The sequence below is a fragment of the Kickxella alabastrina genome (genome assembly GCF_025024165.1).
Source record: "Kickxella alabastrina strain RSA 675 chromosome Unknown BX661scaffold_1, whole genome shotgun sequence".
Taxonomy (NCBI): domain Eukaryota; kingdom Fungi; phylum Kickxellomycota; class Kickxellomycetes; order Kickxellales; family Kickxellaceae; genus Kickxella; species Kickxella alabastrina.
The window spans coordinates 1,207,731-1,222,034 of NW_026251472.1; the positions used below are offsets into that span (position 1 = coordinate 1,207,731).

A 14,304-nucleotide genomic window follows, 5' to 3' on the forward strand; every position below is an offset into this window, starting at 1 on the left:
GTGCCCGTTTTGCAAGGGCAACTTTTACTCTGGCGTGGTATGATGTGCAATGTCAACACTTGTTCACATGCTGGTTGTCTTTTTTTTGAAACATCGCTTATATGTTTTTCACTTATTCTTAAACAAGTTGGATTCAAATCAAACGTTTGTCAATTAATCAATCGCAATGAGCGTCTGAACTGGCGAGGCGGCAGGGGTAACAAGTATGGTGGCTGGCTGGGGAGTGCTAGTATTGTTCGATGGGGGTATGAAGCAATGCTGACAATGTACCTGAGGTGTCTGTCCAGGCTTTGGGCGTGACGGATCGAAAGTATCCCACTCCAGACAACAATTATGTGTAAGGGTAAACTCATTGTAATTAGCACATGTGCTGGTATAGATGTGAAGGAAGCTTTTAAGGCCAAATATTTTGCAGTGCTAACATTCTACAATTATATATGTATGCGCTTTATCTACTACATCTGTGCATTTGAAAAAGTGTAACCCATTTTATAGCATCAGAATTTGCGTGTGGCTTTGCCCCCGACAATAATTTCAAACCCAAACACAAGCAGCGCACTGATGCAAGCGGATTGAAGTTATTCATTCAAAACTCAAGTCAAATGGCGCCACAATCATGTTGTGCATTAACCGACAAAAATTGCCAACATAATGCGCTCAGATTTTTGATGTCTCGGCCAAATTATATGTAATAATTAATTGAAAACCTTTAATTGCGCTTTTGTGCTCCTGGCTGGTGAAAACTGGCAGACACGTGCAAATATGCTCGTCACATGCAATTCGGATAATGAGAGCGAAAAAGAAAGTGCTGCTCTTTTCACATGCATAGAAAAATAAAACCCGGGTCTGGGCTCTTCCTCTTCCCGATTGCAAGCCTGAATGGAGTTGCTGCGACAGCAAAAGGTAAAAAAAAAGAACGCTCGTGAAAGCCGAAGGCTGTGAAATAGGGGGAAGGGGAAAGGGGGGGGGGTGCGCTGGTGCTCTATGCACCCACTTGGAAGAGGAAAAGCATATGAAGGTGCATCCAGGGCGCATCGGGTTTTCCTTCTACAGCTTAAATAGCCATCGCTGGGCCCTTCTTTTTTCGCCTTGCTTTTATACCTGCAAAGTTTTTTTCTCTCTCAAACCTGATTTCCCTTTTACCATTATTGATACAAATATCATTCTTATACCTTTTAACCTTTTTTACACATTAATTCCGTTCTCGATACCGCTGCCACATATCGTCAAAGTCATTAAAAATATATAATGGGCTCCGCTACTATTTCCGCGGTCGCTGAGTAAGTACCACTGTTAGACAATCAGCGCTCAGATTCACTTTTCCGTAACTGATGCGGACATGGATCCCATGTCCGACCGAGCTGCCTACCTCACCCACATTCTAATTTGAATTCGATTTTCCTTTTGTTTTTTTGCTCGCCTTTTACACAAGTAGCCCCAAGAGCAGCATTGCCGAAGAGCGCAAGACACCTTCGTTCCCAATCCGCGAGCTGACATACTGGATAGATGGGGGCAAGCGCGTGACTGATACCAAGGAGCGCATCATGCTGGAGCTCGAGCGTGACCCACTTTGGAAGGTCAGCGACCACCCAAACCTTACACTCGCCGAGACACGCGAGCGTGCGATGAGCAAGGTGCGGCGATTGGCCGACCTGGCGACCGCCAGGCCGCTCGAAGAGACCATGCTTCGAATGACCATTGTCAGCGTCGTCGACCCTGGGTTCTGGACGCGGTTCGGAGTTCACTTTGGATTGTTCTTCGGCGCACTGCAGGGCCAGGCCACGCCGTCGCAGCTCGGGTACTGGATGGAGAAGGGCGCGTTGTCGATGCAAGGAATCACCGGTTGCTTCGGTATGACTGAGCTGGGTCACGGGTCCAACGTCGCCGGGCTCGAGACCACAGCGACCTTTGATGAAGCGACCGACGAGTTTGTTGTGCACTCGCCGACACTCACTGCAACCAAGTGGTGGATTGGCGGCGCCGCACACACAGCCACGCATTGCTCGGTCTATGCCCAACTCATTGTCAAGGGCAAGAACTATGGCACCAAGACGTTTGTTGTTCAGCTGCGCGACACAAAGACCTTTCAGCTTATGCCCGGAGTCAACATTGGCGATCTCGGAAAGAAAATGGGCCGCGACCAGATCGACAACGGGTGGATCCGGTTCACACATGTGCGCATCCCGCGGTCGCATATGCTGATGAAGCACACCAAGGTGACGCACTCGGGCGATGTTATTGAGCCCGCGCTCGCGCAGCTCGCATACGGAGCCCTCATCCAGGGCCGTGTGAGCATGGTCAGTGACTCGGCCAACGTCGCCAAGCGCGCGCTCACCATTGCCACGCGCTACGCCAGTGTCCGCCGCCAGTTCAGCAGTGGTGCGCCCGGGTCTGTCGAGACCAAGCTCATCGACTACCCGATCCACCAGCACCGGCTGCTGCCTCTGATGGCACAGACCTTTGCCATGATCTTCACCGCGCGCGAGGTCTCGGCAAACTACGAAAAGCTGATGGGCGTTCTGAGCGATCTCGGCAACCAGTCCAAGGGTGCTGCGGCTGACGAAGCGATCAAGGAGCTCAAAGAGACCCACGCCACCAGTGCAGGACTCAAGGCATTCTGCACGTGGATGTGCCTCAATATTATTGACCAGTGCCGCCAGAGTCTCGGCGGCCACGGCTACTCGGCGTACACTGGTCTTGCGCAGGCATACTCGGACTTTGCCGTGCACTGCACGTGGGAGGGCGACAACACCATTTTGACGCTACAGTGCGGCCGCTACTTGGTGGCTACCGCGCTCGACGCTCGCAAGGGCATGCCACTGCCCGCCAACCTGTCATACCTCAAAGCCGCCATATCCAAGGATGGCTCGCTGTCGGCAAAGACGTGCAAGGGCAACTCTGCCGAGCAAGTAAGCTCGTTGGACACGCTCAAGGCCGCCTGGAGCAGCGTTGCAGCCAATGCCATTCTTAATGCTGTGCGCGACTTTGAGGCCGGTCTGGCCAAAGGCCTGAGCAAGGACAACGCGTACGAGTTCTCGTCGGCCTCCCGTCTGCACGCCGCCCGCATGCACACATACACATACTTGCTGCATCGGTTTGTAGCGCAGGTCGACCAGAGCCCCGCACCACTGCGCCCGATTTTGACCTTGCTCGCGCAGCTCTTCGGCGCGCACTCGGCCGTCCAACACAGTGGTGAGTTCCTGCAGTCGGGCTTTTACTCGGGCGCCCAAATCGAGACGTTGAAGGGCTTTGTCAACTTTGCATGCACTGAGATCCGCAAGGACGCCGTGCCTTTGACCGATGCCTTCGGGTACACCGACTATGTGGTCAACTCGCCCTTGGGCCGCTATGACGGCGACGTGTACGAAAAGTACTTTGAGCTGGTCACCAGCCTCAACCCGACCAAGCCCGTCCCGTACTTTGACTCGCTGATCAAGCCACTGCTCGAGCGCACTAACGAAACTGATTCAGGGCCCGAGCTCGAGATTGACCAGGAAGAATGAGTTTGTGGAATCCTTTTTTAATCAATTGTCTTTTTATTGTGCGGAGAATTCAAATCACCTATTTGGTCGTCATCATTACGCTTACATCCGCAGAGGCCACCGCCAAAAAAGACTGCGGATTGGAAATCCCTTCCGCAAAAAATGCTTACTTCCGCTTTGGTATTGAGAAACACGCATGTAGATTTAAATCCTTTTTTCATTTTCGTCACTCGCGACTGAATTAAAGGCAAAGGGCACCAATCCGGACTCAGTCAGCAGCCACCTAAAAATAAGTGCACACACCTTAAATATTTGCCAACGTGAGCATTCATTTGGCGAGGCTCGGGGTCTTTGGCCTTTTTGGCCTCCCTCTTTCTCCAGCTTCTTTATAACTGCACTTTACTGTATTAGTTTGTCCGTTTTGTGGAGCATTGTCGAGCAGAGAATTTATTCTTCAAATAAACGCATATTAGCTTTAACATTTTTTATTTTCATTTTGTTTATATTTTCATTCACAATTTGTATTCCTATTTTTATTGAATTTATATTTTATTCCATATACATTTTTCCCATTCAGCTTACTCTCCTCTTTTTTTCATTTCTCACGCGAGGCAAAAAAACCTGTATTTTGTGAATGTCTTCTGGTCGCGTGCTGCTAGGTGTGACTGCATCCGTGGCAGGCTCGTTAGGCCACTCTCTGGGAATGACGCTGCAAAAGCGCGCGCACCTGCGCTTAGAGTCCCAAAGCAGCAACGCCAAGGCATGGAAGGATCCGCAGTGGCAATTTGGATTGGCACTTTATCTATTCAGCTCCACTGTGCCGCCAACAATCGCCCTAAGCATGCTTCCCGTATTTGTCACCGCGCCTCTGGCGGCTGTCGGGCTGGTAGCTAATGCTGTGTTTGCCAAGTACATTCTCGCGAGCAGTTTTGCACGCACGGACGCGCTGGGCACGGTATTGGTTTCGGTGGGCAGCTGTTGCGTCGCAGCTTTTGGTGCGATCGACGAACCACCGCTATCGCTGGAGGACTTGCTGCTGCTGTATAAGCGCCCTGCATATGTGATATATTTTGTTGTTTATTCGTTAATTGTGGCCGCCCTGATCGTCTCTGAGCTGTACTGGCGCAGAAGGCACTCTGGTGCAGCAGCTAGCGGCGACAAAGGTGCTAGCAGCAGCATGGTTGTGTCAGATGCTGTCGAGTCGCGCGTGGCGCTTCAACCAGTGCCCGCTGCGCTTCGGTCAGCTTGGACGACGCAGCATGGTGTTTCTGAGGAGGAGTCTTTGCTCGGAGGAAGCTGCCCATCATCGCCTCGCTTGGATAGCAATTCATATGCTTCAACCTCGGTGTCGCCGGCTATCGGGTCTAGCGAGGTGGTCGACCAAATGTACCGCCACCACTTTTCGTGCACCAACGAAGAGTCCATGCTCATGCTTCCCAATGAAATCAAGATGAGCCGCTCCGAGCAGGTCGCTCGGTACATTTCGGGGTTCCTGTCGGCCGTGATATCTGGGTTGATATGCAGTCAGACATTACTGCTGGCTAAATCCGGAATTGGTCTTTTGGTGCTCACGTTCCAGGGCCATATGCAATTTAATGACCCGCTGGCCCTGGCTATTGTCATAGGGCTCATAGTCACTGCACTGGCAAATCTGTACTATATCCAACATGCGCTGCGCCTATGCAGCACACTGACTGTTGTTCCGCTGTGCTACTGCAGCAGCTCGCTGTCGGCGCTGATTAGTTCGCTGGTTTACTTTAACCAAATGCGCTTGTTGAGTCACACGCAGGTTGCCATGATATCAATGGGTGTTGTATTGCTGGCATCAGGCGTAGCACTCTTGTCCTCGAAGGCTGACTGCGAATACGGCGCATTGCAGCTGCCCGAGGAGCCGACAGAATAGGAGTGATAAACAGCTTGAGGGCCTGCGACATGAGCAACTGTTATCATTGCTGTTCCTAACATATTGATCTTGCATCCTGCATCTACTATTATTATCGCCCCAACGTGCTGCTTGTTTTTTAATTGTAGACTTTTGTTTCTAGTTTTTTATTTAATAAAAGAATAAAAGAATAAGAGTACAACAAAGGTAAAACAAAAAAGACTCGCCCGGAAAAATAAATGTTGCGCATTAGTTACGATTTTTCAGAAAAATGAGAGCAAGAAAAAAATATCATGGTAAAAAAATGGTTGTGAAAATATTGGAAGCGTAAAAAAATAGGAAGTTTGAAATAATGACTTTTGATTGTATCCTCGTTGTCGGTGGCAAATAAAAATAGAAAAGTGGGAGCACGTAAAGTGACCACTACAAAAACGAAAAAAGCAAGGAAAAAAGCAACCGACTGAATTAAACCAATTTGACAGCACCAAATCTACAGAGCAAGTCGTAAAGTCGCAGACTAAACCATTGCGGGCAAGAATTTGGAATGTTATAAATATAATGGATTTATTTCAGTCATAGAATGCGAAAAAAAAATGAGATCCAAGGCGTAGAGTATATCTTGAACTAAAAAAAGTCAAGACTGTTTATAGAGGCCTCTTGTGGCAACAAAGTTAATGAGGTAGGACCTTTGGTGCATGTGTCCGACACACAACTGCTTAAAAATAACTGTCCATGAAGCATGTACTGATGGCAACTACAGCCCCAAAGTTTGTCGCGGTCTATGTGACACTGGTATAAAACACGACCAGAGATATACACGCCTTCTGTTAGCTGGAATTATCTATTGGGGACTCTGCTCAAGGCGGTCAGCAATCCACTGGCAAATAAAAACTTGAGCCCCAATTGCTGTTGACCCTGTTTAATGTAACAAATACGTCAATAGTAGCAGCAGCTCGGGACCCGAACGCATCGTTTTTTGCTTATGAGAATGTTGTGTTGGTTTTCGGGCCGATGCTTCTCGCTACTAATAAACCTTAATTGCTGTCTTTGTTTACTCAATATTAATAATATTAATTAGTTGACAAATAAATTATCATTTAAAAGCTTTGGCTAAATGACTATTAATGGTTGATCTACATCCTTTTTGGTTGAAAGAGAATAATAAATATTTAATAGAAATAACAAGTGTTATGTATAAATCAAAAAATTATAATTATTAGAACCAGTCGCCATTGCTCGACTCGTTGGCCAAGCTATCCTTGGCAACACTGGTCTCGTTTATCTCGGACTCATTGTTAGCCACAAAGTGGTCTAAAGCAATCCAGCTTATCCCGAATTATCTTTACTACATTTTTCTCTTGTGGTGCACAATATTATTGCCCAAGCTCTTGACAGCATCGAGCTTGGTCAAAACCCTTTTAAAAACCACCTGGTATTCGTGAAATTATTCGTTGCTCTTGCTATAGATCAGCTTAAAATTGCTCCTGTGATTAATGACAAGAGACAGCTGGAGATTGTGCTGGTTTCAGTTGTAGTCCTGGGGCACTTGCTCGAGACCGTTGGCAATCTGGTGCATGGTGCACAGATATTCAACGGTTTACTGCGCTTTACTCATGTTGTGCTGGCCCAGAATGTAGCTCTCAATTATGCTGACTGCGCGTTTCTGCCGCTCTTTCGCAAAACTATTAGATTGTGCCTTGGGAGCTGGTTGTGGCGGCAATACCATTGGATTTTTTTGTGGCATCCTTCAGATTGTACAGCTGCGACTTGCAGCTGTCTATTATGCTAACAAACTCGCTGTCCGTGTGTTCACCGCTGTTATTATTGCTCGACTGCTCATCCTCACCATCGGATCCAAGGTACAGGCTTGGTGGAAAACAATTTATTGTCATTTAGTCTATTTTAAATTTGGTGTGGTCGCAGACGCTACTATTTGTGCCGCTGAAAAAGACAATGGTTCAGTCGCTCGCTTCACGGTTTGCTGAGAAATCGCTTGCTAAAAATACTGCTCTTTATTCTGCTTTTTTCCACTGACTCCTATTTGCGGTTAGAGCAGGGCTCAAAAAGATTAAACATTGACTATTTGACCGCACCCCTGCGCTCAATACTGCTCTGACATTATATCTGGCTGTTGAGGATGTGGTTTAAAATGGCGGTTAATACGCTGCTAAATACCCTTTGCGTTGCTAGTACTGGCTGTTGTATTCTTCGTGCGGCTATGACACTTGTAAATTATTGTAGATGATTGTGATACTACTATCTGTAGAAAAAATAGAGGTAAAAAAGATACATATAGGTTTATTCATAGCGTGAAGGTGTTATAATAAGTGTGTGTGTGTGAAGCACTACAGTGTGGTGTTAAAATGTTGGGTGTCAGTTTATAAAGGTTTTATTATCAATGGAACCAAAAGCGTAACTGAGGCCGACCTCATTTTATATATATGTCTCGTTGGCTTTATTGTGAACTTCATTGATTGTGTACTCCGTTGTCGAGAACTGGTTCTTCTGCAGACAGATTGGTGTCTTGGCGTGTCAATGTTATAATATTTACATGTGCGCATTCCTGCATATACATTATAAAATGGGGGAGGCATATCAGGGTGCCATTATTATGTTCTCTGATTTGATCCTGCATGGTACTATCCATGCCCTGTCAATCGGCATGTTGATGAAAACGTTTCACGATTCTCAACCTCAACATCCACTTCCATATCATCAGGTTGCTCAACAAAGGAATAAAAAAGAAAAGTGATACTGCATGTGTATACATTTACGCTTGTGTATTATTTTAACTTAATGCCAAAAAACAACATTGCCAGTTTGCTAGCATTTTGGCTGTCAATTGATTCAAAGTCAAAAAAGCACAGTCAAACATCAGACTCAGTAAGAGTATTAGAGCCATACTAACTATTAGCCGTTTGGTTGCCCGCCATATAACGCATCCCATGCTGGCATATATCAAAATAGAATATTGTTGATGTGTGGGTACGCTGAGTGCTTTTAGTTTTGTTTTGTTTTTTGCTGGCTTTTATTTTTATTCCAGCAGTGTTCTTTTTTTTAAAAATTTTAAATTTGAAGGTAAGATAAAATAATGAAAAAATAAAATGGGGTGGTTCGTAAAGGTGAGGGTTGATTCGGTCTTGGCATAGAATCCGGTACGGCTCCCATGCCTAGATGCTTGCACTACAATCAATGAAGCTTGGGAAATGTCTTGCCCATTATTGCTGATGGCTAGCAGCGGCCTTCGTGCTTTGTGCATTTGTGCCGGCTATCCGAAAACAACCTTGCTGGCAGCGGAATTTGTGTTATGTACACTTGTACCTCTACTTTGTCGCATTTTTGCTTGCAGAGCCAGTGGCATTGGTGCTAGTAATGCACTGTTGCCGCCCGTGCTCTGACCAGAAGTGCAGATCGCATCTGCCTGTTCTGCGCGCGGTACCATTTTGTCCTCCAGAGCGACCAAGTCGGCATGCGTCTTTGCGAGCTCATTACCGTGCATGCTTATATTGACGCTGTGTGCCGCCAATTTGTCATAAAAAGCGGCATTCTCTCTGCGCAACGAAGCCAACTTTTCACGAAAAGTTTTTATCCTGTCGAGAGTCGCATCATACTTAGCGCTGACCAATGTAGTGCATTCGAGAATAGCGTCTATCTTCCGGCACCTGTCCTTTGCTTTGTTGAGTCTGACGTCTGTCTCCTTGCGCTTGCCGTTGGCCTGAGTATCCGTCGCCTTGAATTCACAGCACTGATCATCTGCATTGCTATTCAGCAAATCTGGCATAGTGCAGGGTGCATCGATCTGAGCACAAGAAGTGGCAGGGCTGCCAGTATCATCTGCCGGGACACAAGCAGGGTCGAGCTCGCAGTGTGTGGCGGACTTTTTGGCACATGATGCCCTAAGTCTGCGACGGATAAGACTATGCATGGCTATGGACATGGTGAGCTGGTCGCGGGTATACTGCTGTTTATTAACCGTTCTGTCGAGCTGGGTCTGCAGATCGTTTATCTTGGCATGGGCCATGTCTACCTTGCCGTGTTGAGTGTCGACCTCAGCGCATATAAAATCGAACCACGCGCAGAATATTTCCACAAAATCAAGAGCCTTGGTGAGTTTATTCTCAACAGCAGCGCGTGCGGTGGTCTCTACTTCCAGAGCGGAGACAGCCGCCAAGTGAGTGCTCTTGCAGACAAGAGATTTTCCAGCCACAGCGTCTGCAAGATCAAGTGCCTCAATGAAAAAAGCCTCTGTGCTGACGGGGCTGGTCTGGTGGGCGTCGGCCCTGGCGCGCAAAGTTGCATTTTTGCTTTCTGCCTTTGCACGAGCGGTCTCGGCTGCAAAGCGAGCCTCTGCTTCCTGAGCGCAAGCAGCCTTTGATTCAGCAAGCCCGTGTTGAAGGTTGCAAATTGTTGCGTGAAGGGTGGCATTTTTGTCCTCCATTTTCGAGAGCTTAGACTCGGTCACAAAACGACTGGTAGATTGGATGGCATGATCAAACCTCAGCTTAAAAAGCGCGCAGTTGGTCTCGGCGAGGACGGACATGGTTGCAGAATGGGCGGTGGTCTGTCTAACCAAAGCATCCTCCGTATGGGCGAGGGTGGACTTAGTTGTAGCATGGACGGCCACAACTTCAAACGCCTGGCTGTCCAGCAGCTTGTTTTCGGCGTTCAACTCTGCAGCCTGAATTTTGAGAAGAGCCGGTTTGGCCTCGGAATAGGCGCGATAAGGGCTGTAGAGAATGTGTCTTCTATGCAGCAGGGTGATAGCGCTCTCGAATGTCTTGGCAGACTCGGTGGTCTCGAAAATGTTGGTGTCAGTGTCGACGATCCCCGCATAGTCCTGGTCATGGTGTATGACAATGGTCGCGCGCATAGTAGCGCAAACGGCAAAAATAGAAGTCATCTCAAGAAAGTTGGAGTAATAAAACAAGATGGAGGAGGGAGTAAATAATAAGAAATGGACAAATAAAATAGAAAAGTGGATATTTGAAGATAATATGCTAAAAGCTATAAATGCGAAAATACAAAATAACACGGGGAATAGATAAAAAAAATCAAGAAGGACAGCGCGTTGGTTTTTACAAAAAACAATACAAAATATTAACGTGGTAGGGCTGGTGGTGGTGTTGGAGAGAGGTGTGCGTAGGTGGTATATAAGAAAAGTAAGCTAGTGTCATTAGAGAAAAAAACATGAAACAGAGGCGGTTGAAGGGGCGGGCGGGAGATGCCTAGTATTTATTTTTCTGCCATTTTTTGTTTTACGCTGTGCTGAGCTGTGCAAAAATAAGTGTGCTCCTCTTTGCTCCTCACAAAAAATAATTTGTTTTTCGGGTCGTCTCTTTCGGGTTCGGCTGGAGCGGAGTGCAAGTTTCAAGAGGGCTTTCTCGTTGCATGTCTTCCCTTTTTTGGCGAAAGCATACCTTCTTCATACACATGTTATTGTTCGAAGATCGGCAATATCCGAATATCCATTATAATATTTGAGAAATATGCACATATTGATCAACGGTCACTTTTGCAATACTTTTTTAAACCACGGTCGCTGGCAGGCAGACCATTTGTGTACAGAAAAACTTGATATCAGTCAGAATAGATTTTTGCAGCCAAAAATAATTGGCCAGGCTCATGTTTAGGCTGAGCCGGAATAGAACAAAGTAGCAGCGGCAATATGTTTTCTTTTTGTCAGTGGTAGTAGTGCGAGTATGGGGCTGGGGGATAGCATCATTTTTTTATTGTCGGCTAATAAAAAACTTTGCTTTTTTCTTCCCAAAGTGAAAGCCAAGGTTGCTCTAAGCCATTGTTGAGCCCTCTCTTTTTTGGTGATTCTGCATCAATCATGGCAGCTAAAAGGTTCATTTGCACATTGGGATACATCCACATAAAAAAGCCAAGACAAACAATGGATAAAAAAGAAGATTTCATCCGAAACATCGAGCAAACTGCAGCCATTTCTGGCTCTGCAGTCTTCACAGATAGAGGGCGTTGGTATCCGTGTTTCATCGAACAATGGTTGGCAGCCACCTGTAAAAACTAGGAGGGGGAGTCGGATGGGCAGTTGTTTTTTCTCACTCGGTGTCAGCAATGTCAATGGCCAACAATAAATGAGTAAGAGAGGGGTAAACAAAGAGTGTGTGATTGAATATAAAACAATGACAAAGCATGGATGCATATTAAATTGGGTCCCCCTTTTTGCAACATGGAGGCAAACAAAGGGAGTGCAAGGTGCAGAGTTGGAGGCAGTTGCTACGGGCTAGTATTTTGCAGCTCGCACAGGGGACATTTTTAATGTATCAAAAACATGAGACAAAAAAGCCACAGAAAGCCATTCCATAAGGTAGACAAATCCAAACCATTTTGTTTTGCTTGACCTGGGACCATCATGGTCTGAAGACACGGGCATTGCTACTGTGAGCACACACAGCGCGCAATGGGAATGTGGAAAGCTCAATTTTTATTTTATTTTATAACGTGGTTTTGATTGTTCTTCAATCTGAATTGTTTTCGGTGTTTTATAAATACCGACCCAGAAAAAGTCTAATAGTTCGAAAATGCACGAAAGTGCATGAGTGGTGTTAATTCTTACATGCATGTATTTTGACGGCCAATCAGCTAAGCGGTTCAATTAAATTAATATATTACATTTCAGCCTTTGTATTTATGTTAAAAATAAGGATTATTTTTCCGCAAAGTTATGACAGGGTATTCACCTGATGATCCAGTATCTCAAAAGTATCCATCCATATTGATTTCATAGAACCACATTCAGCCCCAGATCAGATCATCACAAACATCCAGTTAACCCTGTCCTAATTTTTTTAAAAGTTTCTCAATGTCCATATATCCTATACAAAATATATATAAATTACTCGTCTGCTGTAACATCTCTGTACTCCCGAATGCCCCTGCGCGCAGCCATAGCATTCTCAACAATGGCTTAAAATTTCAAACCGGCCTGACCATCATGCTTTGCCGCCAACGCGCTCTTATCAGCAACCTCGTAAACCTGCGGCGGCAATATCCCCATTGTCACTCTTCTCCAACAATGGTCTGCCAATCTTTGGATTATAAAGTGTCAAATGCATCAGGACCAAAGACTCCCTCGCCTCGCACATTTGAGACCAATGGTCTGTTCTCCACCAGGGGGGAGCAACTCTGCCAAAGAGATCTGCATATAATCCATAAGAAAACCCATCGTGCAACTGGGATGGCAACCAAAGGAAAATACAAAGCAAGACTACTGGGCAAAAATAAATGATAGCTGTTTTATGAAGGCAACAAGCAGCGGGCAGATTCGGTCCAGAGTGAGTGTCTCGGTGTTGCCAAAATCGATGTAGCTAGCTTCAATATTGCGTTTGGTGGCGCCGACAAAACAGATGCGCGCACAGTGACATTTTCTGCCAATCGTGTAGCAAGCGCTAATAAGCTGGCTGGCCTTAGGGACAAACTCAGAGTCCAGTTTGAGCGCAACCGACATGTTGGTCATCAAGATTTTGATATCGGTGATGTTGAACGGGTGCGCGGGCAAAAGGAGGACCTTAAAGCGCAGGTAATTGAGCTGGGGGCGTGCTTTGGTGGCGATAGAGCAGGCGGCACCATACGCAGCACCGGGTAAAAAAATTAAGCGGCTGTGGCACGATGCTGAGGCCAAGAAGGGCTCGCTCAAGATGCTGTGCATCTCGTGCGATGTTATCCGATTGTCAACCAAACCCGAGATCATGAGCATCCAGGAGCGGTGCACACGCGAGAAGGCCAAGCTGATCAACCGAAAGGAAAAATGGCTTGGCACTGTTGCTTGCTGGAGTTGCACAAAGCCAATCTAAAGCAGGAGCAGTGGATGCAGGTGGAGATGAACTCGGGCATGCACACGACGCAGCTAGCAAGCTGAATTTCCAACCTCACAGCCGCGCTTGCCGACATGGCTGCCAAGCACAGTGCTGTACAGGGCTGTGTGCGCTTGCTTGAAAGCGCTGCCAAAGCCTTAACTTCTTAACACCGGGACAAAGCCGTCCGCCTAGCATGCACAGAAAAATGCAAGAAGCGCGTTACTAATCTCAAGACAATGCCAAAGCGCTTGAAGGCGCTAGAGCGAGCGGCTGTCTGTTTGCTCCCAAAGCCGCAAACAATTTAAATGGCTATAGCAGCTGAGACCATGCTAGCAGCCACCAAGGACGCTGTCGCCATGTATCTTGCCAAGCTGTGAGCCAAGGTGGCCTTGCTACGTGTTAACCCCGTGCATAATAACAGGTCCGCACGCTACCAGGAGGCGCTTGTAATAAACCTTGAGCACAAGCAAAACCCCAAGGGCCGCCGGCGGTGCTGCCGCGTTGCCGAGGTACAGGCCAGGTTTATCAAAGTGCAGGCTAGAGTGGACACACGCGCTCATGCCATAGCCATACTGGAGGCTGCGCTGCAATTGTCAACATTGCCTGGCAATGCTTCGGCCACCATAGCCATCATTGCAGTTGGACATTTCAACCTCCGCGTCATCTTGCTTGAGGCCGCGCTTAGCACCCGCTACCAAAGTGTGGCAGCATTGTAATGCAAACTGGTCGCTGTACACAAAGCTGCCAGTGAGCTCCCAATGCGTCAGCAAAATGCACAGACTCTACACAGCTCAGCAGCTGCTGCGGCACTGTCTTCAAAGAGACACAATCTTACAGCACTGTGGAAGAGTGTCAACAAGGCTTTCTAGCCAATATTTGCACTGCAAACACAAACAAACGCCACAGTTCTTGCCGCAGCCATTGCCTTCTCTCAAGCGGCGCATGCTGCGAGCATCTGCCACTCTTGTTGACAAGAATGTATAGGCTGGGGTTGTGGCAGTCTATTGGCACAGAAACAAAGACATCGCATGCGCGCGTATGGATTTCCAATCACTATTGATTTTCCTTTTTATGACAACGCGTATCTACAAAGCAGCTAAAAGAACATTCGAATTTATTA

At 46.9% G+C, this 14,304-nt stretch overlaps 6 protein-coding genes across 6 annotated transcripts; 5 read left to right on the top strand and 1 right to left on the bottom strand.

Moving 5' to 3' along the window:
- Positions 1–974: 974 nt before the first annotated feature.
- On the top strand, positions 975–1,397 carry BX661DRAFT_6196 (uncharacterized protein). Its single transcript, XM_051539324.1, has one exon. It carries the CDS (start codon positions 1,013–1,015, stop codon positions 1,247–1,249), a length of 237 nt encoding a protein of 78 aa, XP_051395283.1. The 5' UTR covers positions 975–1,012; the 3' UTR covers positions 1,250–1,397.
- BX661DRAFT_175731 (acyl-CoA dehydrogenase/oxidase C-terminal) lies at positions 1,109–3,956 on the top strand. Its single transcript, XM_051534153.1, has 2 exons — positions 1,109–1,280; positions 1,436–3,956. Exons 1-2 carry the CDS (start codon positions 1,249–1,251, stop codon positions 3,501–3,503), a joined length of 2,100 nt encoding a protein of 699 aa, XP_051395284.1. The 5' UTR covers positions 1,109–1,248; the 3' UTR covers positions 3,504–3,956.
- Positions 3,957–5,558, top strand: BX661DRAFT_175733 (uncharacterized protein). The gene has a single exon (XM_051534154.1). The coding sequence runs from the start codon at positions 4,117–4,119 to the stop codon at positions 5,383–5,385; it is 1,269 nt and encodes a 422-aa protein (XP_051395285.1). The 5' UTR covers positions 3,957–4,116; the 3' UTR covers positions 5,386–5,558.
- A 1,022-nt stretch (positions 5,559–6,580) lies between these two features.
- Positions 6,581–10,264, bottom strand: BX661DRAFT_221819 (uncharacterized protein; the record flags this gene model as incomplete). Its single annotated transcript, XM_051538843.1, has 5 exons — positions 6,581–6,675; positions 6,976–7,013; positions 7,123–7,205; positions 8,804–8,876; positions 9,027–10,264. The coding sequence occupies 5 exons, from the start codon at positions 10,262–10,264 to the stop codon at positions 6,581–6,583; spliced, it is 1,527 nt and encodes a 508-aa protein (XP_051395286.1).
- Positions 10,265–12,403: 2,139 nt separating this feature from the next.
- Positions 12,404–13,246, top strand: BX661DRAFT_195466 (uncharacterized protein; the record flags this gene model as incomplete). Its single annotated transcript, XM_051537944.1, has 4 exons — positions 12,404–12,489; positions 12,664–12,907; positions 12,945–13,148; positions 13,184–13,246. 4 exons carry the CDS (start codon positions 12,404–12,406, stop codon positions 13,244–13,246), a joined length of 597 nt encoding a protein of 198 aa, XP_051395287.1.
- Positions 13,247–13,489: 243 nt separating this feature from the next.
- On the top strand, positions 13,490–14,053 carry BX661DRAFT_195467 (uncharacterized protein; the record flags this gene model as incomplete). The annotated part of the gene is made up of 3 exons (XM_051537945.1): positions 13,490–13,534; positions 13,568–13,883; positions 13,926–14,053. 3 exons carry the CDS (start codon positions 13,490–13,492, stop codon positions 14,051–14,053), a joined length of 489 nt encoding a protein of 162 aa, XP_051395288.1.
- Between the last annotated feature and the right edge of the window lie 251 nt (positions 14,054–14,304).